This window comes from Melanerpes formicivorus, unplaced genomic scaffold, assembly GCF_026170545.1.
Source record: "Melanerpes formicivorus ecotype bairdi unplaced genomic scaffold, bMelFor1.0.p_v2 SCAF_29, whole genome shotgun sequence".
NCBI lineage: Eukaryota > Metazoa > Chordata > Aves > Piciformes > Picidae > Melanerpes > Melanerpes formicivorus.
This window is the reverse complement of record NW_027142381.1, coordinates 4,317,102-4,343,409: the sequence shown is the minus strand read 5'-3', so window position 1 is coordinate 4,343,409 and position 26,308 is coordinate 4,317,102. Positions and strand designations below refer to the sequence as shown.

The window sequence follows — 26,308 nt, the reverse complement described above, 5'->3', positions numbered from 1 at the left end:
GCGCTCGGGCGTTGCGCACGTGCGGCACAGCGCGGCAATCTCTGCACAGCTGTGCTGGGCCCCGCGCATCTGTCCCAAGGCTGCACAGCTGGCGTGAGGCCCTGCACATCTATCCTGGGCACGGTGTGGCTGCTGCAGCACTTGGCCCTGTGGGGGATGCTGGGAAAACCATTACGGCCTGCAAAAAGAGTCGCCAAACGGGCCGCCAGCTGGGTGTGTGCAGTGAGCACTCACAGGCTGCCCCTACGGAGATATGGTGGGGAACGGGCGCCGGCGCCCCTCACTATCAGCATGGCAGCAGGGTGAGGCGGGGCACCCAGACACGGATGGGTGCTGGTTCCTTCGCGGGGGGGCGTCGTGCCCTGTCTCTGCCCCCCGTGCTGGTGCAGGACACAGCGCGGCACTCGCTGATCCGCTCCCGCCACGGTGAGCCGGGCTCGGTGTCACTAGATGGCAGCATGGCCACGTGGCGTGGCCTGGGGATGGCACAGCTGCTGCTCTCCCTGTCCCTGCCCCAGGACAGGGGCAGCTTCTCCTGGGTGCAGACATTCCCTTTCTATGCTATAGGTGTCACCATAGCCAGCCCCAGGTGTGTTCATAGTCCTGGAGGTCTGGAGTGGGTTTGTGGGAGCAGGGAGGGGACCCGGACCTCTTTTCACTACCCCTTTCGGAATGGGTGGTCCCATTGACTCGGGGCCGTGCGGCAGGAGGCTGCTGCTGGCCCGACTCTGTGGAAGTGTGAAGGGTTCTGTTGGCACCCTCCAGCCTGGGGGCCGCAGGCTCCAGGTGCCCCAAATTTCCCTCTCAGGGTGCTTCCCAAGGAAATTCCTGTCTCCCCGTGGCACTCGGGAGCCCACCCAAGCCAGGGGGGCCCAGGCAGGCCGCCTTGGGGCGGCACTGCCCTCTCACAAACTCAGGCACACATGGCAGGACGGCTCGGGTGCGTCTCGTGGTGTTTTGTCTGCCCACAGCCGCCGTAGCGGCTCCAGGAAGTGTCTCTATGGAGACGGGAGGAGCTCGGGCCTGGCCGGGGCTGGGATGGAGAAATACGAGCGGATCCGGGTGGTGGGGAGAGGGGCTTTCGGGTGAGGGCGGCTCCGGGGGCCACCGGGAATGGGGCACGAGGGTGGAGTCTCCAGGCCTTTTGACCGTGGCAGGGCGTTGGGTTTGGGAGGAGCGTCGGAAGGGTCTGGCACCGCGGGGTGGGAGGCCGCCGGCTGCATTACCATGGCAACAAGGCACACGGGCCCTGTCGCCATGGTAACTCGGGGGTCAGTCGGCGTGTGGCACCCTGGGGGTGGGGTGGTGGCCAGGCCCTGGCTGTTGTCAAGGCGATAGGATGACATGGCATTGGGTGTGTGATACTAGGGGTGGTGGATTGCAGGCTTTGTTACCACGGCAACGTGGAGGGGCAGGGGCCATGTATCACCCCAGCTTGGTGGCCAGGCCCTGTCCCGCCTCTGAGACCTTGTCCTCCTAGCATCGTGCACCTGTGCCTGCGCAAGGCTGACCAGAAGCTGGTGATCCTGAAGCAGATCCCGGTGGAGCAGATGAGCAAGGACGAACGGCTGGCAGCACAGAACGAATGCCAGGTCCTCAAGCTGCTCAGCCACCCCAACGTCATTGAATACTACGAGAACTTCCTGGAGGACAAAGCGCTCATGATTGCCATGGAGTATGCCCCAGGTGTGCCCTGATCTCCCTCACTATCTGCAGCTAGTTCCTTGGCAGGTCCAGATGTTGTCAAGCCCTCGTCTCTCCTTGGGTCGTCTTGCTGTGGCCTTATGTTGTGCTTCTTGTAAAGATTCTATTCCCAGGGAGTCCAAACATACCTCTCTTGAAGAGACAGTTCTGTAGAAAAGAATCTGGGATTTCTGGTAGCCAGCTAGCCAATTGTGAGCCAAGTGACTGAGCACGGGTAGCAGCTGCCCAGACAGGTTATGGAATCGCCATCCTTGAAGATATTCAAAAGACAGGTCATGGTCCTGGGCCACCAGCTGTTAATGGCCCAGCTCAAGCAAGGGACTGGACTGTATGACCTCCTGAGGTTCTTTCCAACTTCAGCCATGCTGTGATTCTGCTCTTCTGTGCCTTACGTCTGCAAATTATATCCAAGACAGATTTCTAACACCTCTGTCACTGATAATTGTGCTACCATCTGCCCCTGGCTTAGGTTTCACATGCATTTCCCTGTGTCAGCTCTCGGCCTTGCTGCTGGTCCCACAGCTCTGTGTGGGAAGGTGTGATTTTCTAACAAGATTTGCTGTGGAGTTTCAGATGACATCAACGTTTGCATGGGGGTTTGACAAAGGTTGTACATGAGCCCTGAATCTGGACCTCCTCCTCAGGGGCCTCTCTGTGCCACATGGCCTCTTGAACTGCAAGAATTGTCTTTTGAAGAACAGGCTTATCTTGTTCTGCCATCGAGGTTTATGTCTTCTTCCAAGAGCTGTAATTTTAAGGTGTATTTTCCTGCTGCCTTTGGTAATGTGTCAACAGTAACTTCTCTCTCGCTGTTTCTTTGTCCCACCAACTGTGCTGCCATTGTTCTCCACGTGGTTTCAGGAGCTTTGGAGGATGTGCTGCGTGTCCCACCAGGACGTGGTTTTCCCCATGCGCTTGGCTTGTTAAGAGGCCACAACTAAATCCCCCCAGCCCTCAGGCCGGCTTTGTGCTGCCCTGTGCGGCCGCCCTTGTGCTGCCCTGTGTGGCCGCCCTTGCTGACAGCCCTTTGTTGCTCCTTGCAGGAGGCACACTAGCAGAGTTTATCCATAAGCGCTGTAACTCCTTGCTGGATGAGGATACCATCCTGCACTTCTTCGTTCAGATTCTCCTGGCTCTCCACCACGTTCACACCAAGCAGATCCTGCACCGTGACCTGAAGACTCAGAACATCCTCTTGGACAAGCATCGCATGATCGTCAAGATTGGAGACTTTGGCATCTCCAAAATCCTGAGCAGCAAGAGCAAAGCCTACACGGTGAGTGGCCTGACTTTGCCTGGCAGCTGCTTACCACCATGGCAGCAGGCTGGAAGCTCTGGGCTTGGCTTATGGTGGTCTCGTGGGAGCTGCTGTAAGCAGTGAGGTTGGGTGTAGCATACTTGCAGTGGGTCACATCTGTGTGCCACGGTGCTCCTTTGCTCCTTGAAGTTTACACAGGCTGATGTCTTCACACCCAAGTTTGCTGTAGCTTAGTAGGCTGTAGAAAGGTGAGAAAGACCTGTTTGGCCAAGCCTGGGTGAGGATGGGGTGTCTGGTCCTGCTCATGAGAGTAGGCAGGGTTGCTCCTGCTGTCACACTGGGAGGGGTGATATTTGCCGGCTTGTCTGGCACATACTTGGCAACTGAGTTCCTGCCTGTGCCCTGCCATCCTGTTGTGTCTTAATCTCTCTCTGCTTGAGACTTAAGGATCATTCCCCACCTGTTGTAATCTAACTAGACATTTATATCACACTCGTTGCTTTGGGCTCTGATTCTCTCAAGTGGATAAGAGCAAAATTAGAGGTAATCTCTCTGTGTGCAAAGGAGGTCACTGGAAAGGCAAATCTTCATGTTTTTCACTGAGATTGTCAGGCAGATGTTGACACCAGGCAACAAAGGTCCCAGCTGCACTAAGCTTTGGCTGATGGAGCTCCAGCCAGCCTTCACACTGTGCTCTAATCTGAGCCTTTCTCTTCCCACCTCACTGCCCCAGTTTCACAGCATCATGGTAAATTTCTTTGTCTCTTCTAGGTTGTGGGAACTCCTTGCTACATCTCCCCAGAGCTCTGTGAGGGGAAGCCTTACAACCAGAAGAGTGATATTTGGGCTTTGGGCTGTGTTCTGTATGAACTTGCCAGCCTCAAGAGAGCTTTTGAAGCAGCGGTAAGAGGGCCATGATTTACATGTAGCACAGGGAGCCCTCGCCTCTTGCAGAGGTGAAAATGTCCTCTCACTGGGCTTGGAGGGGTGAAGGCAGTGTGGGCAGTGCTGAGAACATGTTGCTCCTTGGCCTCACCTCTGTCCACCCAGCTGCTATATGCCTCCCTTTTGTTTTCTCTCCAGAATCTTCCTGCCTTAGTTCTGAAGATCATGAGTGGGACATTTGCCCCAATATCAGACAGATACAGCCCTGACCTTCGCCAGCTCATCCTCAGCATGCTGAACCTGGACCCTTCCAAGCGGCCGCAGCTGAATGAGATCATGGCTCAGGCCATCTGCATTCGGCCTCTTTTGAACCTCTATACTGATGTGGGAAGTGTCAAAATGAGAAGGCAAGTGATCCTGCTACCTTGGCAAGGGCTGCCACAGCCCACTATGGGTCTGACTGGTTTGCCATCTCTGTTAGAAGCTTCAAAGAGAGCGTTGTCCCCACTGAGCTCTCCTGTGTTACCCAATGTGCAGCTGCTGTGGGCTGAGCCTGGCCCAGTGGCTCAGGGCCACAGCAGGTGCCAGGGCAGGTGTGGACTTGTCAGTGCAGTAACAGTGAACAGAAAATTGTGAGCTCGGGGGGAAGTGAACTGATGCCAACTTCCCTCTCTCAGGTGGCTTAAAGCACCTACTGAGGAAATTCTGTGAGCTATTCAGCTGTGGTTTACTCTGTAGCTTTGCCCAGAGCTTCTGTGATCCAGGGCTCTGTAGGACTTCTGGGGCCAAGCTAACTTTAAGGACTGAATTTTGCTTTGGCAGGCCTGAAAAACCTATGGCTCCAGTGCCAGCAGTGACCCACAGCCGGACAGGGGGACGAGTGAGCAGTGCCAGGCCGAGGGGTGAGTCCTGTCACAGTGTATGCAATATGGCTCCATTCAGAATTACACTTCCCTTTAGATGGGTCAGAGAGGCACTCAGGCTACTGTAAAGAGGAAGAGTTAAGAGATGTCACCATCCTTGAGCCCTGGAGGAGGCCACAGGCACTTTGTCTGTGATGAGCAAATAGTACTCCTTCTCCAGCTGCCTCTTCTGGGTTTGGAATCCTTGAATCAAATGTCTGCTGTTCCCAGCAGAGTTTGGGAACCATGTGGCATTACTGAGGGGAGATGTCCCAGTGCAGGGCAGTGCAGCTAGCACTGGTAACAATTAGCTAGAGATGTCATGGTGCAGCTTTCCTCAGTTCTGGGGCAAAATGCAAAGAGATATTCCGATGTGCTTCCCTCAGCCCTAGCTGAAAGCTTCTCAGCAGCCCCTTGCCAGCCTTGGACCGGTGCTGGTCTGGCTCTGCTGGCTGGCAGGCAGCTCTGCTGGCAACCAGACTGGCTGGTGTCATTTCTCTTCCTGTGAGAGAAGAGTCAGGGATCTGCACTGATAGTTTCTCTTTGACCCGTAGGTGTCCGAGGTGGTTCAGCCAGGACAGGAATCCCTCCTCCGCTGTCATCCATCTACACCTGGGGCAGTGGCATCACCACCCCGCTGCGTCTGCCCATGCTGAATACTGAAGTGATGCAGGTGTCTGCTGGCAGGACACAAAAGGCTGGGGTCACTAAATCAGGACGTCTCATTATGTGGGAGGTGAGTGATAGGAATCCTGGAGCAGGTAGTGCCTGTGGAAGCTTCAGATGTGTGATTTCTGAGGAGGAGACATCTCTGTTTATTGCATAGGCCCTGGCTTTGTGTCCCCCAGGACTACTGTCAAATCCAGGGTGTGGGTAACACTGCTAAGCCTATGGGAAGAGGTTCATCCAAGTTCTCCAACCCATCCCTGACATGCCTTCTCCCCACCAGGCTCCCCCGATGGGTGCTGCAGGAGGCCCTTCTCTCCCAGGAGCCACCGAGCAGCTCCAGCCTCAGTTTGTGTCCCGTTTTCTGGAGGGTCAGTCTGGTGTAACCATCAAACACGTGTCCTGTGGTGATCTCTTCACAGCCTGCCTCACAGGTGAGCTGCTGCCTCCTGCCTTTGCCTGGCAGAGTCCCAGACCCCTCTGCATGGCAGCTGGCTTGCAAATGTGTTGGTTGCATTGGTCTGGGCTTCTCGTGGAACATGAGATGGGGGTCAAAAATGACAGACACAGTCCTCCAGTGATGCCACGCTGGTCAGCTTGATCCCAAAGGTCTGTCTGGTGTGGGTAGGGCCACAAATTTGTTGTGCTGGTTGAACTGGTGTCACCTGAAGCTGGGTACAGCGGGCGCTGCAGTGTGAAGAGTGTCTGGTAAGTTCAGCCTTTCTCTGTCACATACTGAGCATGAGGCAGACATGAGAAGTGACCAGCAGTGACTGGTGTTGTAGTGAGAGGTCAGTGTGTGCTCCTGCAGGGTTGGTTGTCCTCAGCTGCAGGAAGGCAGGGTCTGAAACCCTCTTAGAATGGCTAAGGATATGTTCTACCTGGGAGGGGACCACGCACACCAGCCCAAGGCTGTGTATGTGGAGCCAAGCCCACAGACAAAAAACGCCCTGTGGGAGCCCTGTTTGCACTTCTGCTGGGGGTCAGGACAGCAAATGACAGATGTGCAACTGGCAAACTTTGTTGGCATGAGTTTATCCTACCTCTCTGTGGCATTTCCTGACACCCCTCTGCTGGGCAGCTGCTCAGTGGGTGCCTGTGTGTGTTTAACACCTTGACAGACCGTGAGGTTAGCAGCTCCTGGGTACACAGCTGCAATAATGTTATCTCAGCACTCTCCTATCATCTGCTGTTTGCTTGCTGAGCTGTTGCAGCAGATCAAGGCTGCTGCTCTCTGGAAGCTCGATGAAGGCTTCTGGCCCCTGCAGCAAGTTATGAGTCAGAGTGGGTTCAAGCAGAGCCGCTGTGCTGGGAGCCATGACCAGCCCCAGGGGCTGTGTGTGCCTTGCAGGGCCTCACGTGTGCCAGTAACTCGACTTCCTTTCTGCCTTTCCAGACAGGGGCATTATCATGACGTTCGGCAGTGGCAGCAATGGCTGCTTGGGGCATGGAAACTTCACAGACGTGAGCCAGGTTTGTCGTGAGGGTGGTGCTCCCCCAAGTGCCTTCAGTACCATGTGAGAGGGCTCGTCCCAGCTCCAGGGATGTGTGTCCCAGGCGTGCTCTGGCATCCGACCCCCTCCCCCTCCTCCCCCTGTCACTGCGGGCTTTAAAAGACCCAACCTGCCTCTCTTTTTCTCTCTCCCCCCCTACACAATGATCCCTTTGAGTGTGGGGGAAGTCAAGAGCTGCCTTGTGGTTGCTGTTGGCAGGCACCCAGCTTGGAGGCTGCCTCAAATCACACACCTGCCTGCTTCACTCTTGGCCTGCAGCTGCCAGGGTTCACTGAGAAAAGTTATTTTTCGAAAGAGGCAGTATTTAAAGAAGAGCTCTGTGTTTCCAATTGGCTCCGAGCACCAGGGCTGAGGGCCCCTTGCTCCCTTCCAACTCCTTCCTTGCCTGCCCTCGGATGTGGCAGCAGCCAATGGCTTCCAGCCGAGCCTGGGGACCGGTGCCATTTGTCACTGTGGTCAGCTGGCTCCTTCGTTCCTGCTCCGTCCAGAGCTGAGCTGCTCGGTGCTTATTGATGGGGAGGGGAGCCCAGTTGGGAGCAGCAGCCAGAGCCCAACAAATGGTGCTTTTCACTTGAGGAGGATAATGAGGATGAGGCTCGCTGGGGCGAGGTGTCAGATCTAACAGCAGGTCACAGCAGGGGCTGGGTGAGCTGTGGAGATGCTGATCTCTCCCCACCCTAACGAATAGGTAGCCGATAGCTCACAGCTCCTCTGCACAAGAACCTTTCAGCCAACGCACCCTGCACCAAGCCCCTGCCTGCTCCCAGCGTGCGTTAACAGCCCCTGGCACTCCCCACACGGGCAGGGGGGCGAATCCCAGCCCTTCGGCTCAGCCTCTTCCCCCTCCAAACCCTTCTGCTGGCTGCTTTCTTCCGCCCCAGAGATGTTTGCATTATCTTCTGTGCTGTGGGCACGTAGTCTCTAAACCCTTTGAAGACTGTTTGGAACAAAAAAAAAAGCCAAACAAAAACCTTCTCTGGTGTTTGTGTTGGATGAAAACTGGGATGCTGCCAGCGCTGTGTTGAGGCTGGGGGGGCTGGGGGGGAGGGATGGGAGCAGCAGGGCAGACTGGGAGGTCTCGGCTGACGGCTGCTGCTCTTCCCCTGCCAGCCCAAGATCGTGGAGGCCCTGCTGGGCTATGAGATGGTGCAGGTGGCCTGTGGTGCGTCTCACGTCCTGGCAGTTTCCAACGAACGGGAAGTGTTTGCCTGGGGCAGGGGGGATAACGGTAAGCAAAACAGAGCTCGTGCTTTCCATTGCCTGCTCCCACTCCCCTCACTGGCCCTGCTTCCCCGCGGTCCCCTCCACATATGCCAGGCTAGGTGGGTGTGGAAGAGTTGCAGCTGCTTCACTGCATACCAGGGCCCTCATGCTTTGGGTTTCACTGCCTTCTGTGGTAATAGGTCGCAGGCTGGGCTCTTGCAGCAGCTCTGTCAGTGCTGTTGTTCATGGGGCTGTGCTCAGGTTGTGTGTTGCCCTCAGCTATGTCCTGCTCTGTTTCTGTTGCCAGGTCGGCTCGGGCTGGGTACTCTGGAGTGCCACAACTCCCCCCAGCAGGTCACAGTCCCACTGGAGCACGAAGCTCAGAGGGTCATCTGCGGCATTGATTCCTCCATGGTCCTCACTGTGAAGAACCAGATTCTTGCTTGTGGGAGCAACAGGTAAGAGGGCCTGTGCTCCAGAACTTGCCCACAGCCTCCCAGGCCTGCCCACCTGTGTCCCGCTGAGGAGCAGGGAGCAAGGGGCTCTAAAATACATCTCTGTGTGATCCTTCTCTCCAGCATCCTGCTGCTGGTGTCGTGGTTATGCCAGAGCAGGACTTGTCTCTGGGGTGTCTGTACCAGCCTGCTCCAAACTGTGCTTTTCTCTGTGTAGGTGTAACAAGCTGGGCCTGGATCGGATCAGCTCAGGCGAGGAGCCTTCCCCAGAGGACCAGGTGGAAGAGGCCACCACGTTCATGTGCGCCCAGTCGGCCCCCTTGAACCAGGAGCCCATTGTGTGCGCCGACATCGGCACGGCACATTCCGCTGCTGTCACAGGTGAGAGGGCAGTGCCCAGACCCCTGCAGGGACATCTACACTTTTGCTGTTCTTCTGCCTGTTTCCCTCAGAGATGCTCAAGAGGCACCCTGCTCCCAGTGTTGGAGCTCTGTGCAACAGGATGCTCACCGTGGCAGAGAGCCTTCAGTGCACCCTCAAGTGACACCCAGTTGTTTCTCTCATCTGTGTTGTCAGCATCTGGGCAGTGTTACACCTTTGGGAGCAACCAGCATGGGCAGCTGGGCACCAACTCCAGCCGCAACAGCCGTGTACCCCGCCTGGTTGCGGGGCTCCAGGCAATGAAGGTCACCGTGGTGGCTTGCGGGGATGCCTTCACTGTGGCCATTGGAGCAGGTGAGGCTGAGCTCCCCATGTCCCAGGCTGCAGCAGGCCCTGGCTTCCCTCTGCCCCCTTATGCTGTGGCCTGGAGACAGCCCAGGGTGTTCCTAGGGAGAAAGGGGGTCTGTTTGTTCATGAGCTCTGTGTGCAGCAAGGTGTCTATAATCCCTCTGCAGATGGTGAGGTGTGCACCTGGGGAAAAGGAGCCAGGGGCCGCCTGGGTAGGAAGGATGAGGAAACAGGGACACCAAGGCCAGTGCAGCTGGAGGAGACACATCCATACCTGGTGACCTCCGTAGCCTGCTGCCACGGGAACACGCTGCTGGCAGTAAAGCGTGAGTAGAAGCTTTGTTGCTGTGATTCCTGCCATGAGGACCCAGGCAGACCCAATGCCTTGTGACCAGGGCTGTACTGAGTAACCCTGGCACATAAGCTCTGTGTTATTCTTGTCCCTCCAGAGCTGTAGACAAATAGAAATAACTTGAAGGCCATAAAAATTACCCTTCTGCACCACTCTAGCACTGCCTCTTCCACTGGGCTGGGGGAGCAGAGGCATGGCAGAGATGGTCTCGTGCACTCCCAGACTGGTGGGCTGGCCAAGCTGTGGCTGGTGAGAAACTGGTGGGCTGGCTGTCCACCAAGCGCCCGAAAAGAGCAGCTCTCTAATTGAAGCTGCTGAAATAGCAGCTGAGATTTGAGGCGTCATTTTGGCTGCTGGCTTTCCATTGTGGTTTGGAAAAGATAGCAATGGTTTTGTGGTTCTTCTCTGCTCAGGCCAAAAGCAGCATCAGTGCACATTTAAAACGTGCCCATGGCATGACCTGCCCTTCCGTTGCCAGGATGTATGATGGGAGTCTGGGCCAGACTGCTGGAGGGGACCTTTTCTCCTCCTCTGCTGGGCCGCTTATGGCCTCAGTGCTGGGCTGAGGGATTCCAGTCTCGGCCCACTTCAAGGAGACTAATTACAGCCCAGAGGGGAGGAGGCCCAGCTGACTGCCCCAGTGCAGCAGCATCAGCTGTGGCTCCTGTTCCTCCTCTGTGAGTGCTGAGGTCTCACGTGATGTCTGCTGCCACGTGAAGGGGACAGGGAATGGCCAAGTCCCTGGGCTTGGGAACAAGTAGGGCATTTGTCATGGGAGTTAGAAGGGGGTTGTCTCTGCAGGCTGCTTTCCCCTTCCGCTGCTGGAGTCACCCTGTGCTCCTTAGCAGCTGGTTTGTGGCCTCCCACCTGCAGCACCATCAGAGCAGGGACTGAGTGTGTAGCTCCAGTGCTGTCCCCCTGTACTGCCCAGACTGAAACCGTGACCTACCTGTCCCTGTACTGGAAGGACAAAGCCAGCAGCAGCAGTATCAGGGCAGCAGCCTTTCCTGCTCCAGCATCCACCAGTGAGCAGGGTGCAAAAAGCATTGAGAGCTCTGTAAAAAGCTGAGATCTGACTTTGGGCTTTCACTCAGTTCAGTCTGCCTGGAAGGTTCTCCAGAGAGCACACGAGAGCTGATGACACGTGTGGTGTCACTGCTGCTCTCAGCTCTGGCTGGGACCTGGCCTGGAGAGGCTGTGCTGGCACAGGCAAGCAGCACTCCACCTTGGGGGCAGCAGTTCTGCACCGCTCTGCGGTTTCCTCCTGTGTGGCCGACACCATTTCTGCCTGGCTTGGGCTTCTGCCCACTTAATCATGAGGCTGCTGCTGCTGTGCCCTTCTGTCAATCCCACTGCAAACACAAGAATAACTGGGAGAAGCCAGAGGAGGGTGTAAGCCTCCAGGGACTGCATTTCCTCCTGCTTGGGCTCTGTGTGCTGGGCATTGCCTGCTGCTTGTGCCACTACTGAGGCCTTGCAGTGGCTTTCTGGGGCAGTGGAACAGCGATCACGGTGCCCATCTGTTGCATCTCTGGCCTGTGTGGGCTCTGCTCCCCACAGCTTTGTTGAGATGCTGGCTTATGGCTCATTCTTGGTCTTTGCCTTTTGTGTTTCAGCTGCCATGGAAGAGTCACCTTCCCAGTGAGTCTGAGTGGAGAGAGGCCAAATCCAGCCTCGCTGTGCACCCAGCATGCCTGTCCTCTTGCTGCTGCCCGCTATGGCCTGGCTTGGACCTGTGTCCCCAGGCCCTACAGCTCCTCAGCTGCGCTCTGAAGGCAGTGGCCTGGAAACTGGGAGCTCCTGACAATGGTTCTCAAGGAACTGCAGCCAGTCTTGCTTACAGTGTCAAGAGTCACTGTGAGCCTCCAGTGCCTGAGAGCTGCTGCCTTGGACATGCCATGGAGCAGCTGGCCCCAGAGCTCTGGGGCAGGTCACAGTAGGGCTCTGCTCCTCCCCACTGGATGTGCCTGTGTAGAAGGGTGAGGAGCACAGAGGTTGTTTTCCCTGATGGAAACTGTCTCTGGTTACAAAGCCCAGGCTGACAGCTTGGTGTCTGAGCAAGCTGTCAGCCTTTGCACGGCAGTGTCTGGAGTTAGGGCCCCAGGCACTCTGCTGGGTGACTAAGTGCAAACCTCTTTTCTAATTAAGAGGAGTCTGGCCTTTCCCATCCCCCCCTTAAAACGTTTCACCATTTGCTGAGCTGTTCATCACATTTTCGAGGGTCCTGGTCTGCACAGCTGGCCAAACCCAGTACAAACTGCAGCACAGCCCAGCTCACTTCCAAAATGCTGCCTGGAGCTTTCCAATTATGGCCTCCTCTGGCCCCAGGAGCTCACCAGAGCATCCTCCAGCTGACATTTGTCCTCAGGCCCCTAAATCCTGCCGCAGACCAGCTCACTGGCTCCCAGCTGAGCTAGCGGAAGGCAGCAAAACACAGCAAGCAATTGTCAGGAGTGGAAGTTCTTTAACCCAGATCTCTCCAGGGACATGATGAGTTTTCACCAGGGTTCCTTTCTGCAGGCAGGAGGGGGCATATCACCGTGTCACAGACAGGACTTAGGGTTTTTATCTCCAGAAGGGTCATTTCCTTTCCTTTCCTTTTTTTTTTTCCCAAGTTTTCTTTTTTTAACTTCCATCTGCCCTGGGCCATTTTTTGATGAGCTTCTGTCTCTGATCTGTCTGACATTGCAAATGCTCTTGCCTTTCACATCCATCTTTGTGCTGTTGCCAATCTGTTGTGTATAAAGTCAGTGCTTTCATAAGCTGGCTGAGATGAAATCTCTCTAATTATTTTTGTGATTCTTTCCTGTTTTCAATGAGGGAAGCCTCGCCAGGCTCTGGGAGAAGCCGACTGATCCCTCTGTCATGTGAAAGGTAATGAATTTCAGCAGGTCTCCTGCTTTTTCCTCCCAGGCTCTATAGCTGGGGAAGGGAACAGGTCCTGTCCAGCTGGGAAAGGCGTGTGCAGCCCCGACTGCAGACACGGCCTCCCTCTCTGGCTCCTGGCAGGGTGGGTGCCTGGGTTTTCCCCGGCCCTTTTTGTTTCTGGTGGAGCTACCTTTCCAGGCGGTTACACCCTGCAAGCCCAGGAAGCCAACTTGAATTCAAAGGCTCTGCCAGTCCCTTGGCACTCACCTTTGTGCTGCAGGTTACAGGGACGGCTCTGGCAGCCTGGTGTTGGTGGAGGGGAAGGTGTTCTCTACTCACAGACCAACTTGGGCACCAGAATAATTGCAGGGCTGGGTTAAATTACCTCAAAGCCCCTCTGGGCCGCTGTCTTTCCTCCCTGTACTGAGTTGGCAGCAGCACCAGCTCCTACAGCAACAGATTTCTTTTGGCTGTTATGTTCATCTCCTGGGGCTCAGCTCACCCCACACCACGTGCAAACACACCCTGTGAGAATCCCAGCATGGTGGGGACTGGAGGAGACCTGTGGAGATCCTCTAATCCAACCCCCCTTACACAGCAGATTCACCCAGAGCAGGTTGCCCAGGATTGTGTCCAGGCAGGTTTGGAATCTCTCCAGCGACGGAGACTCCACAACCACTCTGGGCAGCTTGTTCCAGTGCTCCAGCACCCTCACAGGAAAGTATTTTCTCACGTTCAGATGGAAAGAAGGGGTTGATGGTTATGCTGTAAGCCTCTCCAGGAGTGAGGGCTGGCAGGACAGCAGGCAGGCAAGGCACCTTTTGTCTTGTCAGTGGTGGCACCGGACTGCCACCTCTCCAGTGCATGTTCAGCCTGGAGAGCCAGGCTCTCCTGGCTTCATCTGGGCTGTCAAATCCAGGGGAGAGCCACCTGGCAGCCATCCTGTTCCCACTGATGTGCTGCTGTCAGGTGGGTTGGTTTATGGTTTAACAACAGCAGTGCTGGGGCTGGAGGTGTCACTACTTTGAATATCAAGACCCTTCGCTGCAGACAGGCAGGGGGAACCATTAAGGACCAGTGTGCTTTGTGCTGGGCTGGGGGCTCACCGACGAGGGCTGGAGCCCTTGGGATTTCGCAGCCCGTGGTCTCCGCTCGGGAGTTCAGCTGTGAAGCCCGGCGAGATGATTTGAATAATTTAATACCGGGCTGTGAGCAAGCCTGGCGAAAGGGTAAAGGAAACAAAGAGGCCCCCCAGCCCCGAGCAACAATAGCTCTTGAAACGACAAGCTGAGGCATGTCCGCGCTGCCGGAGGCAGAGAGCAGCCCAGGCAAATAGGGCAGTTGCATTCCTCACGTCTGCTGCTTTGTTTCCCTGCAGAAGCTCCTGGTGAAAACTGCAGGTCTCAGGGCTTCTCCTTTTATCCTTGTTTTGTTCCCGCGTCCTCTGGAGCTGGTGGTGGATCAGCTGCATCCCCGTGGCTCTTCCTGCAAAGAGGGAGTGGGCAGGGAGGATGATGAGGGGATGAAGCTGCCTGGTCGTGTCTTGTGCATCCTGGCCGGATCTCTTCTGGCCATTGTCACCCAGGGAAAGCCTGTCCCGGTTCCTGTGCTTGATAAGATCCCGCTGACCTGGGGCCGTCACTGGTGGCAGGAAACAGCACGAACCACCTCCTGATCCTGGAGCTGGTTTGATTCCAGCACCTCTGTCGTGGGTTGTACCCCAGTTCCCACGAGGCTCAGCAGAAGGTACCCCGGCTGTCCATCTGCCCAGCTGCCTTGCTGCCCTCACCCACCTTCCCTGGGCAGGAGTCCCCAGAAGCAGGAGGAGGACTCTTCCCAATCTTTTCCCCGGGGCAAAACGCTCCACCTTAACTTCTTTAGAAGCTGGAGCGTCAGTTTTCCGTCCCTCCAGTTTAAGTTAAACAGAAGGCAGACGGATGGAGCCGGGGTGCAGGGCAAGGAAAGGCGGGGGGGAGGGGAGGGAGGAGGCGGGGGGCACAGAAGGCAGGAGGCCTCCCGGAGCCCAGATGGGCTCAAGGACTGACCCATCACAGCGGACAGGGAACATATTGGGGGACAGGGGAACATATTGGGGGACAGAGGAACATATCGCCTCCACAAAGGGAATTGCCCTGCCTGGAGGTTGAGTGTCGCCTTTGTGTGAGACAAACGCCTGGCTGTGATGTGGAGTGCGGGGAGGGCTTTCCTCAGGGAGAGAGGAAAAGGAGGGGATCTTTGTTTGCAGGGTCTGACACCTCCCAGCCGTCCTGCCGGCACAGCCAGCGCCTTCTGATGGCTTTGTCAGCTCCTGGCTAATTAGCTGAGATGCTCTTCAGTGAGGCTAGGAAGGAGAAAATTTTAAAACATCAAAGAGAAGCAGTGAGTAGTGATAAAACTCCTCTCTGCTTCATGCCTGTCACCGGAGACAGGCGTTCAGAGCTGGCAGGAGCAGTGGGTCCTGTGCTTTCTGCAGGGGAGTCACAGGGGGTCCCCTCGCCCACCGGCATGCCGAAGACCCATCCTTTGGGCCTGAGCTGGTCCCACAGCGGTGTCTGCGGACGGTTTTTAGACAGAGCCAGCTTTCAGGGTGTTGGGACAGATGTCTGGCACAGTGACTTCTCTTGGCTGGGAGGTGAACCTTGCTCCAGGGTGAGCTGTGGCTTAGTGGCAGAACCAGATCTTTGTAGATTCTGCCCTGGGGGGATCACAGCTCTGAGTAAACACGGCCCGGGAGCATCTCAGCACCAGGCTGCCACCCCCCAAGCCCCGTGACAGCTCAGAGGGGCCTGATGCATTTTACTGCTCTCTGTACAGTTGCCCACTGCCATTTCTGATTCCATGCTGTGTCCCCAGGCTCTCTGGGAGCTGGTTAAAGTTTACCTTGGTGCACTCCACCACCCAAACAGGCTGCCATGTAGTCATGACCCTCAGAAAAGACCCTGTTCACGCTCAACGTACACCAGTACAAGCTTCCCTACTGTTTGGATGTTGGGAGGTAAAGCCCTGTGGCAGGGTAACCTGTCATCCCCAGGGTAACCCCAGAAACAAGCCACCCACCCCCTTCTTGGCAGCTCTGGCAGGGAGAGCGGGCAGGCTGATGCCTTCCCCCCCGCCCCAGGCTGCTGGAGGATTTTATTTTAAGCAGAGGCTCTCAGGGAGAAGGGTAACGTGAGCTCCTTGAGTGACAAGTGATAGAGCTTGACTTGCTCGGCGTGTCCCCCAGGAATCCCTCTCCTCTGCCATTTGCTAATTGAAAACTGCTAACATTTGGGTCTGGAGCAACTGCCGCCCTTTAGTGGGAAGCTGGCTGGAGCGTGCGTTGGTGGGGCTAACACATGCTTGCAGCCTGTCATCTGCTCGTCTCCATCTCTAGGGAAAGGGGCAAATACTCCCATATGCTGCTCTGCTTTCTGAAAGAGTGACATGGGGGCTGGAGCCAGACAGATTTGCTTTTATTCTTTCTCCTCCGAGCTCCTGATAGGAGGTTAGAAACCAGGAGCCAAAGGGCTGCAGCCTGGGCCAGGATTCTGAGCAAGATGAAGCCATAGAAGTCTGTGTTCCCCCCTGTGCCTATGGCATGGAGGGGGGTGTGTGTGTGTGTTTCAGGGCAGCCCCTCTATGTCCCTGCTCTGCTGTTGCCTGCTTCAGACCCTGCTGTGGGTGATGACTGGGACATGGGTGCTCTGCAAACTCCTGGGGTGGCTGTGCCCAGCCCTCAGGTTTGCTGTCTCCAGTGCAGAAGGTCCCAAACCCCCCACGATGGTTGTGTCTGCTGTCACACTCCCCCCGAGCTCTTGTACTGACTGTCCCTGGTGCTGTGAATCCCAGCCTACCCAGAAGGGGCTGTACCCCTGGTCCCTGGGGTGTCGGGGCCGTTGCAGCCCCCGGTGCGGGGGGCGGAGCCTGGCGGGGAGGAGGTGGTTGTGCCCGGCCCCCGGCTCCGGGCGCGGGGCGGTGTCAGGAGTGTTCCACCGCCCCGTCCGGCCCCCCCCGGGCGGAGCCGGGACACGGAGCGCGGAGGAGGCGAGCGGGCCGGCGGCGGGCGGCGGCGGAGGAGGCCAGCGGGCCGGCGGCGGGATGCCGGGCTACGACTACAAGCTGCTGGAGCGGCCGCGGCGGCGGGTGCTGTGCCCTCTCTGCGGGAAGCCCATGCGGGAGCCCGTCCGTGTCTCCACCTGCGGCCATCGCTTCTGCGACACCTGCCTGCAGGAGTTCCTAAGGTGAGCCCCGCCGGGGCGCCACGACCCCGCGCCGGGACTCCACGCCGCGTACCCTTCCTCCATGGAGCAAGCCCGGGTCACAGCTCCCCACCTCCATCCTGATCTGGGGGTCAGCAACTCGGGGAGCAGAGGGTGCCACTCCCACACCCCTCCACCTCTACCGATCCTGGGCGTCGCTGTTGGGCGAGGGCGTCCAGGGGAGAGCTGCAGGGTGCGCCGAGACGGAGCGTACGTAGGGCTGCGGGGAGAGATGCGGGGTGCTCTAGGGTGCGAGATGCCCGGGGGCGAGGAATCTCTAGGGCCGGAGAGGGCGTGCGGGGTGCCCCGGGGGTTCCCCAGGCAGGGGGTGGCCCAAGCCGGGAAGAGGGTGCGGGGCTCGCCCAGTCCCTGACAGCCGCCTTGCAGGGTGCAGCGGCCCGTGGCCCCTCTCGGTGAGGAGGAGGAGGAAGAGGAGGGCCGGCTGAAGCCCGGAGCGGCGAGTTTCGAGCGCTTGCAAAGATTTGTATTTAACTCGTTCCTGCCCCGGCCCCGTCGGGCGAAACGACCTCGCGTGCGGGGGAGTTGATGCTGCCACCCTGGGGCCCATGGGTGAGCGCGACCCGGAGGTGTTGTGCGCTCTGGGAGCAAGGGGACGGGGCTTCTTCCCACCCCGCTGCGGGTTGGCAGCACCAGCACAGGTACCGGCAGCGTACCGGGGCCACGGGGGTCCCTCGGTGGCACCGAGAGGGAATGTTGGTGCTTCCCGGGCCGGGCATGCGGCAGAGGGAAGCGTCACCCCGGGGCCCCGGTTTCCGCTGCCGCCTTCGGCTGCACCTCGCCCCTTCGAAGCGACCTTTGCCCGGGCCGAGGACCCGCGGGCACGGGCCGGTTTCTACGAAACCAGGCGTTCCCCGGGGCCCGTGCCAGGCTGCACCTCCTCTCCCGCACCCGCCCAGAGGGTGTCTCGGCACTACCGGGGAGACCAAGCACCTGGGACCCCACTGAGCCCCTCCATTTGCACCGGATCAGGTTTGAGGATCTGACGGGTGGAGCCGTTCAGGCAGATCAACACTGCCGGAGTGGGTGCTGGGGGGTGCTGGGGAGTGCTGGGGGTCCCCTGCCCATCACCCCGCAGCGCCCCGCACACCGTGAAGGTCAGAGGCAAGGACGGTGCCCCCCGGGCGCTGCCTCAGCACATTCCCTGCCCGGCCGAGCGTGAGGAATGGGGAAGCTTTGTCGAGGATTAGGCTCTGGCTTCGGGTCACCCTCCCACTTCCCTGCCATCCCCAGCACCCCGACATCGTGCACGGGATGCAAGCAGGGCCAGCTGCACCCAGAAAGATGCAGACTAATGCTAACTGTGGGGTGATGCCAACCACAGGGTAATGCCGGCTGTGGGCTCCCCGGAAAGGGCTGGGTGCCCGGGAGGAGCTTATCTCTGTGTGTGCCTGGTGACTCCCACGGAAACACCCACGGCAAACACACCGGGCACGTGGCTGTGCCCTGTGGGGCTCACCCCACAGCACAGGACTAGTATTCCTGGTGGGTTCCTTGGCCCCCCAGAAGAGGGATGAGGGGTGCAGGGGATGTCACCAAGCCGTGCCCAGCTGTCCCAGGCCAGCACGTGCCAGGCGGCACTGTTGGCTCTGTCGCGCCGTCTCACATCCGCTTGGCAGCCCTCGTTGAGGCTGTGCCAGTGCCTGCCAAGGGCATGCAGTGATTAGGCATGCAGGGGCTGCACAGGCAGGGTGACCTGGCTGCTTTGTCCAGAGCCATCTTGGGGACACCAGAGTCCCGGTGTCCCTGCTGTTTGTCCCTGCTGTGTGTCCCTGCAGGCAGCACCCATGGCCTCCAGCCCCAGTGTGTGTTAGGTGTGGCATGGAGGGGCTCACTCTCATCTGTCCCTGAGCAATGTCATGGGGGCCAGAGGTGACAGCAGCTCCTGGCCAGCTGTGTCCCAGACCAGACTGCTTGTTTGTCTCTGTCTCCATCCCTCCATCCTGACCCACTGAGGGGCAGCGTGAGCCATTTCTAGCTCGGGGACAGCTCTCAAGAGGAGCACCTAGCAGTGGGGGCCCGGTAGAATGGGGACCCCTCTGTGGTGGCTGCCTGTGCCCCATCCTGGCTCACCGCAGTGGCTGGCGGGACCGTTTCCTGCTGAGCAGGAGCCCCAGGGCCATGCATCCGGATTGCACATCTGGCGCCCAGCTGTTGTCCCCCCCACCTCCCCTGGGCCCCAGCACCTGGGGCTATGGGCACCCGTGCCCCAGCTACCAGCACCCTCTCCTAATCCCAGGGGGCCAGGGCAGGTGAAGAGGCTGCTGGGGCTCCAGATGGTGCCATGCTCCAAGCCGCTGGCCCAGGCCCCTGGGGACTGTGGCTGCCATGCCAGGCTTGGGGCAGGGGGGGCCTGCCCAGGGCGGGTGTCTGAGGGTGGAATTTCCTAGCTCAGACAGATGGATCAGGATTAGAGCTGCAGCTCCCCAAGGGCTGTGGCTAGCCTGAGCGGCAGAGGGACAGTGTTGATGTCCTGGGGTGGGATGGCCAGGACCGTGTGGGCCGTGGTGCCTGTGTCACCAGGGCCATGCTGTTCCCCAGCCTTGAGTGATCCTGAGCCCTCTGTGTCTTACAGCGAAGGTGTCTTCAAGTGCCCTGAGGATCAGCTGCCTCTGGACTATGCCAAGGTGAGCCCAACACGTGGTACCCGGCTTGGGGGGGGTATCCTCATCACCTGTGCCCCCTGCCAAAGGGCTGGCATAGCCGCCTGGCACAGCTGCGACAGCCTGGCACAGCCGCCTGTGCAGAAGCAAGAGCTCTTTGTGCTGTGGGGCCAGGGAACGGAAACCCACTCCCAACAAAAGGCACTTGTTCGTGTGCCCGCGAGGGGGATCCGGCCCTGGGCAACAAGCCCATGGCTCCTGGCCAGGCTGGGGTGGGGGGTTCACATACCCCTACAGCCTGGCACAGGATGCTGATGCCCCAGCATTGCCTCCCCAGATCTACCCTGACCCGGAACTGGAGGCACAGGTGCTGAGCCTGGCCATCCGCTGCATCCACAGTGAGGAGGGCTGTCGCTGGAGTGGTCTTATCAAACACCTCCAGGTAGGGTCTGGCTGGAGGTGGGGGTGGGGGCAAGTCAGTACCCTGCAGACCTGCCCCCTCCCCACACCATTCCTGTGCCCCTCAGGCCCATCTTGGCACCTGTGGCTTCAACGTCATCCCCTGCCCCAACCGGTGCAGCGCCAAGCTGAGCCGCCGCGACCTGCCTGAGCACGTCCAGCACGGCTGCCCCAAGCGCAGGGTCAAGTGCGAGTTCTGTGCCACTGACTTCACTGGGGAGGCCTTTGAGGTGGGCAATGGCATGTGGACACTGTGCAAGGGGGCATGGCTGTGGTTGGGCACTGTAGGGGACACAGCTGATAAGGATGTCATGGTGAGGCAAGGCCTGCCTGGGGGTATGATGTAGGATACAGCCAGGTTTGGTGGCGTGAGCCAATGTGGGGATCCGGGCACTGCAGGGCACCAAGGGGTCACAGCTTGGCTGTGGGACACTGCCTGGATGGGGGACACTGTGGGGGTGTAGCCAGGCTGGGGGTTGAAATGAGGAATGTAGTGTGGCCATGGGGGACCCAGATGCAGGGCACCATGATGGGCACAATCAGTGTGTGGGGACAGTGCATGGCACTATAGTGGGGAGCACAACCTGGGCTGGGGACAGAGTCTGGGTGATGGAAACTATGGGAGGCACAGCCTGGGCATGGGAGGGTACCATGTGACCCCTCCTTTGGCAAGGCTGGCTGGTGAGAGTAGCCAGAGGGTGACGATGCCACCACCATCCCCAGGGCCATCAGGGCACGTGTCCCCAGGAGAGTGTGTACTGTGAGAACAAGTGTGGGGCCCGCATGATGAGGCGCCTGCTGTCCCAGCACAGCCTGGCCGAGTGCCCCAAGCGCACCCAGCCCTGCACCTACTGCGCCAAGGAGTTCGTCTTCGACACCATCCAGGTGAGATGAGGCCTACAAAGACCCTGTCCCCACTGGCTCGTGGCCCTAGCTGACAGCCACTCTCCATCCCCAGAACCACCAGTACCAGTGTCCCCGGTACCCTGTGCCCTGCCCCAACCAGTGTGGGACACCTAACATTGCCAGGGAGGATGTGCCCACCCACCTCAGGGAGAGCTGCAACAGTGCCATGCTGCTGTGCCCCTTCAAGGAAGCTGGCTGCAAGCACCGGGTGAGTGTGTCCCCATCCCCACGATGGCGTTCCCATGCCCATCCTTCACTGGCATCTTTGTGCTATTCCCACCATAACAAGTCTGTGCCCCTCAGCAGCCCCACACCTCTACTGTCCTGATGTGTCCCATCTCCTGTGGTGCCCTTCTGCTCTATCCCACATATGTGCTCTTTGAAGTTCTTATCCTTGTTCTGCCTCATCCCTGTGCCGCTTTGCCACCTGAGCATCCCCATGCTATCCCAAACAGATGTCTCTGTGCCACCCCTGTGTCCCCATAGCATCCCTGTCCCATCCTGATCCAGTACCCCCATGCTCCAACAATGTCTCCATGACATCCCTATGGCATCATTCTCTTGTCCTGTCCCACTCTGTGTCCCCACGCTGTCCTGTGCCACTGGCACCCTCTCTGCTAACAGCTCCGTTGTCCCCACAGTGCCCCAAGCTGGCTATGGGCCGGCACCTGGAGGAGAGCACCAAGGTGCACCTGGGCATGGTGTGTGCCCTGGTGAGCCGGCAGCGGCAGGAGATCCTGGAGCTGCGGCGGGACATGGAGGAGCTGTCGGTGAGCAGCGATGGGATCCTCATCTGGAAGATCGCTGACTACAGCCGCAAGCTGCAGGAAGCCAAAGCCCGCAGCAACTATGAGTTCTTCAGCCCTCCTTTCTACACCCACAAGTATGGCTACAAGCTCCAGGTCTCAGCTTTCCTCAACGGCAACGGCAGCGGGGAGAGCAGCCACCTCTCCGTCTACATCCGCGTGCTGCCGGGCGAGTTCGACAACCTGCTGGAGTGGCCCTTCTCCTACCGAGTCACCTTCTCCCTGCTGGACCAGAGCGACCCTTCGCTCTCCAAGCCCCAGCACATCACTGAGACCTTCCACCCTGATCCCAACTGGAAAAACTTCCAGAAGCCGGGAGCCTCGCGGAGCTCCCTGGATGAGAGCACCCTCGGCTTTGGCTACCCCAAGTTCATCTCGCACGAGGACATCAAAAAGAGGAACTACGTGCGGGACAACGCCATCTTCATCAAGGCCTCGGTGGAGATCCCCCAGAAGATCCTGGCCTGAGCCCTGGTGCCCTGTAGGGGACAGGACATGAGCTGGGCACCCACCCAGGGGTGCCCCAGGTGGTGCTGAGCCCCTGCCCGCAGCCGGTGCCCATGGCCTGGAGATGCTGCTGTGGCTGCAGCCGGTGGCTCTCATGTGGGCAGGGGATGGGGCTGCTCCCCCACATCCCCCCTGGTTCCTGGACTCTGCTGCAGCCCCCGCTGCCTCCCAGGGCAGCCCCTTCTCAGGTGCCCGGGGGTGCCAGGGGGCTGGGCCCCCCAAACCCCTCACTGGGGTGCATGGCAGCCCCCACCAGCCTCGCTGGGGGCCCCCCTGGACCCCACTGCCCAGAGCCATATTTTGTAAGCTGGTGCCCCCCGGGTGCAGGGTTCTTTGTTATTTATTACCCTGGGCCGGGGCCTGCTGCCCCCTCCCAACCTCTTTTTTTTTTCTCAATAAACTTTTCTTGTATTTATTATGGCTGCCTGAGCTCCCTTCCTGGGAGCTGCGGTGGTGGAGGGGGGACTCCCGTCCTCAATGCATTCTGGGGACAGGCAGGGGTGGGCTGGGGGGCACACAGCAGTGGGGTAATCCCTGACCCACATCCCGGCAGCAGACGAGCTCAGCTGGAGCCGGTTTGGAGCCGGTTAATTCGGTAATCACCGGCAGCGGGGCTGTGCTGGGCGGAGTTGCTGTTGCCAGCCCCAGGGGTCCTGTGAGCCCCCTGCCTCCTGTTTCACCATCCCCTTGCTGGGGCAATTCCAGCCCCAGGGGAGGGCAGGGATTTGGGTGGGTGGGCAAGGGTTAGGGGTACAGTGGGCATTGGGGCAGTTTGGGGGGAGCTGGGTCGGGTCCCAGGTGTCATTCCTTGCTTGGGAACTGAAGGGGTGCAGGGTGTGGGGGGTGTTGTCCTCTCTGCAGGCTAATCTCACAATTGCATTAGTCCTGCCCCAGCTTAACATAATTAGCCCCTAATTAGCTGCACCCTGCAGCCCTGGCCGAGCTGGAGGATGGGGAGTGCTGGGGGGTGTGTGTTTGTGTGTCCTCTTCCCCCACAGAATGTTCCCCTGGGTAGGTCCCAGCTCAACGCAGGGGGTGGTCTGGTGCTGCCTGGGTTTGCGGCACATCCCCTGGGCCGAGGTGGCACCTGCAGCCCTGGGAATCTGGGGAAGCCACCTAGTGTCCAATGCAAACCTGTACTGGTGTCCACTTCCTGCCCATATACTGCTGCCCAGTATTAGCCCATGCTACTGCCCAGTCTTAGCCCCTAATTTGCTTGATGCGAGCCCCACACTGGAGCCAAATGCAAATCCATACTGGTACATAATGCCCTCCAATTCTGGTGGCCAGAGCCAGCCTACACTGGTACCTAATGCCAGCCCTGCCTCCTACAGATGGCCAGCTCTTGTCCATGCTGGTACCCAGTGCTAGCCCCATAAGGATTTCAAGTGCCAGGCTGCACTTCTGCCTGGTGCCAGCCTGTTCTGCAGTCTGGAGCCAGCCCACACCAGTGCCCAGTGCTGGGCTCAGTTCAGTGCCACATAGGGTCTGTGGGACCTCCCTCAACACCCAAGGCTGGGGCTCGGTGGAGGGTAGGAGGTTTCACCAGCGGACAGAACCAGAGCCCTGCAGCGGCTGCAGCCCCCTGGTGCCAGAGCTGCTGCTCTCCAGCGCATTTCCCCTTTTTGTTTTACATGGGTAGGACTGACGTGGCCCGACCTAGAGAAGGGGAAAAGCATCGGGCCTGCCCTGCACGCATTTTATTGATATATATTTTATTTATATAGTTTATATTTATCCTCTACCTGGTGCTCAGACCTTTCTGTATTTACACACACTGTAGGAGCTGTTCCCTTCCCACAGCCTGGCAGCACAGCTGGGTGTTGGCAGCCTCTCGTTGCTCGCCAGTTACCTTTAAAAAACCCCCACATCGCACAATAGAATAAAATCCATAGATTATTTATGAACTAAAAGCTTCAGCTATTGTGCTGAAGTGCTGCTGGTGCAAACTGCACACGGCAGCTCCTGGCTGTGCTCCACAGAAATCCCAGCACCGGGAAGCTGGGAGGGAGAACAAACCCCAGGAGCCAGGGGCTGTGCCACCGCCCTGCCCGGCCCCCTGCCCAAGGAGCCGTTCGCACCCCTCTGCATTCCCTGCTCGGGTGGTTGTTCCCGGTTCCTTTTTCCCTCTCCAGTGACAGAGGTGAATGTTGCCATCAGGTGCCGCTCTCCAGTAGCTCCCAGGGCTGGTACTCCACCCTGCGCCGGATAGCGCTGCACGACAGCTCCCTTCGCCCCGGCGCTGTGCCTGAATGGAAGCCTGACTGGAAATGTCAGCGGCGTCTTCGAGCACCTCTTAACCTTCACGTGTTTGTGTAAAATGGGGGAGAAGCTCCTCTGCAAGACCTGGGCTGCGAAGCAGGAGGTGATGCTCTTCACATTCACAGGAGAGAGGGAGAGAAATCAATTTGCTGCTAAATTTAACTTCCAATATCTAGTTTAAAAATAAACTTCCTGGAAACTTGGTGGTTTAAAGATTTATTCTCAAGGCCCAGAACCTGCCAGCTTTCTCTTTGCTCCATTGGTCCAACAGGGCTTGGACAACAGCCAGGTGTTGCTCAGGGTGCTCAGCCAGAGAGAAGAGAGCTGCTGAGAACCCCAGGCTGGAGGAGAGGGGCTGGACTAGGCTTGTTTATTACCCTAACCACATTGGAGGAGGCAAAAGGCACACCACACTGGAGCTGCCCTAATGTAACCACACACCTAATCCTTTTCACACCTTCCACCACCTTTGGGATGGAGACAGAATTTCTGGCCTACAGCTCATGCAGCAGAGTCCTGATTTGCGCTGATTATCGACACTGCTCAGCCCAGGCGGCTGAACCTGGCATGAATATTTCATGGGGAGGAAAGAGGAGGACACAATCACTTTGCACAGCCTTAATTAACCACCCAACCAGGCTCCTCTCCCACCCCAGTCCTTTACCTCCCCAGGAATGAGGGGTTTGAGGGTGGTGAAAGGGGGGGGGGGGGTTGTGGTAGGACCATTTTAGGGTAAGACCAGGTTGGATGAGGCTTTGAGCAGCGTGGTCTAGTGGGACATGTCTCTGCCCATGGCAGGGCAGGAGGGTTGGAACTAGATGCTCTTTAAGGTCCCTTCCAACCCAAACCATTGTGTGATTCTAAGATTTTGTTGGGTGTGATTTCACCCTTTCAGTGTCAGCATGTCTCAGGCTAGCAGTCAGTCCAGATGAGTTAGCAGTTTGTACTCAATTGCCTTGAAATTACCTTAAAGTAATTAGATAAAATACTCCAGCAATTTTATTGCAGTTTGGCCTCGTTGAGCACTGGAAGAGCATCCAAAAGGCAGCTGCTGCTGGAGGATATCCAGCACAAGCCCCTCCAGACAAGACCCGAGGAGCTTACCTCAGTGTGGCCCTTTCCCTTGGCTCCTCCAGCCCTGTGGAGCCCCCCCCAGGACCCCCACACTGAGTAGGACATTTTTCAGCTCTGATATTTTTTACAGCACCTGCAGCAGTTGTTCCTTTCCAAATGATCTCCATCATGAGACAACATCCTGCTGGTTTTTGCCAGTTTCACTGGTTTTGCCTACCTTGGGTCAAACTTTGGGTTCACACCCCCCCCACACCCCCCCATCATTTACTGGGGTATGGCAAGCTCAGTGCAGGGGGAGAAGGCCAAACAGAGCAATGAAATCTTTGGAAGAAAACCCTGAAAAAGAAGTTTTTTAAAGGTTGGGCCTTACTCTACCATCTGCCAGAAGCCTTCAGCTTCTTTAGCTGTGGCTGAGGGTGACTCTGCAATGGTGGCAGCAGCTGCTCATGCCCAGGTCCCCACTGGCTCATTATTACACCAGGTACTTGCTCCAGTAAACAGGAGCTGCAGAGACAACGTAAAACTCTCCTGGAAAAGCTTTGCAGAGGGATTCCTCCTTTTGGGGGGGGTGCAGATGAAGAAGCCAGCTGAACACCCCAGACATCAAAGAAGCTTCAGTGATGCTGAGTCAAAGGAGCAGAGGATCCCAAAGATTGCCAGCATGGAAGAATGGAGAAGCTGCCCTTGGTATGGTGTTTCCAGCAGCTGGAGCCAGGATGTGGCAGCATCTGTGGGCAGAGCTCTTTCCAGCTAAGCTCAGCTGGGCTAAGCTGCCCACTTTAGCCCAAATTCCTGGAAAAGCATGTGGGAGCCTAATATGTTTCTCAGTATCTGGGGAACACTGGAAACAGTATGAAAGGTATTAGTTTGGCATCTGAGGGATTCAGACACTCAGATGG

The 26,308-nt window shown here is 57.9% G+C and overlaps 2 protein-coding genes across 2 annotated transcripts; both read left to right on the top strand.

Annotated features, from left to right (window-relative positions):
• The first annotated feature begins 559 nt into the window (after positions 1-559).
• On the top strand, positions 560-12,446 carry NEK8 (NIMA related kinase 8). Its single transcript, XM_068154557.1, has 15 exons — positions 560-1,085; positions 1,481-1,686; positions 2,748-2,980; positions 3,734-3,865; positions 4,046-4,254; positions 4,670-4,749; positions 5,304-5,485; positions 5,699-5,849; positions 6,812-6,888; positions 8,040-8,157; positions 8,440-8,590; positions 8,805-8,968; positions 9,164-9,322; positions 9,484-9,642; positions 11,285-12,446. The coding sequence occupies exons 1-15, from the start codon at positions 673-675 to the stop codon at positions 11,311-11,313; spliced, it is 2,463 nt and encodes an 820-aa protein (XP_068010658.1). The 5' UTR covers positions 560-672; the 3' UTR covers positions 11,314-12,446.
• Positions 12,447-16,573: 4,127 nt separating this feature from the next.
• On the top strand, positions 16,574-22,488 carry TRAF4 (TNF receptor associated factor 4). Its single transcript, XM_068155018.1, has 7 exons — positions 16,574-16,756; positions 19,368-19,419; positions 19,733-19,837; positions 19,923-20,084; positions 20,578-20,739; positions 20,813-20,968; positions 21,402-22,488. The coding sequence occupies exons 1-7, from the start codon at positions 16,614-16,616 to the stop codon at positions 22,032-22,034; spliced, it is 1,413 nt and encodes a 470-aa protein (XP_068011119.1). The 5' UTR covers positions 16,574-16,613; the 3' UTR covers positions 22,035-22,488.
• Positions 22,489-26,308: the final 3,820 nt, after the last annotated feature.

Bases quoted from the DNA above. Each gene is read 5' to 3' on its own strand.
- NEK8 (XM_068154557.1), top strand. From the start codon at position 673: ATGGGTGGTCCCATTGACTCGGGGCCGTGCGGCAGGAGGCTGCTGCTG. The intron at 3,866-4,045 runs GTAAGAGGGCCA...TTTTCTCTCCAG, and splicing joins AGAGAGCTTTTGAAGCAGCG to AATCTTCCTGCCTTAGTTCT. The intron at 4,255-4,669 runs GCAAGTGATCCT...TTGCTTTGGCAG, and splicing joins GGAAGTGTCAAAATGAGAAG to GCCTGAAAAACCTATGGCTC.
- TRAF4 (XM_068155018.1), top strand. From the start codon at position 16,614: ATGCCGGGCTACGACTACAAGCTGCTGGAGCGGCCGCGGCGGCGGGTG. The intron at 16,757-19,367 runs GTGAGCCCCGCC...TGTGTCTTACAG, and splicing joins TGCCTGCAGGAGTTCCTAAG to CGAAGGTGTCTTCAAGTGCC. The intron at 20,085-20,577 runs GTGGGCAATGGC...CACCATCCCCAG, and splicing joins TCACTGGGGAGGCCTTTGAG to GGCCATCAGGGCACGTGTCC.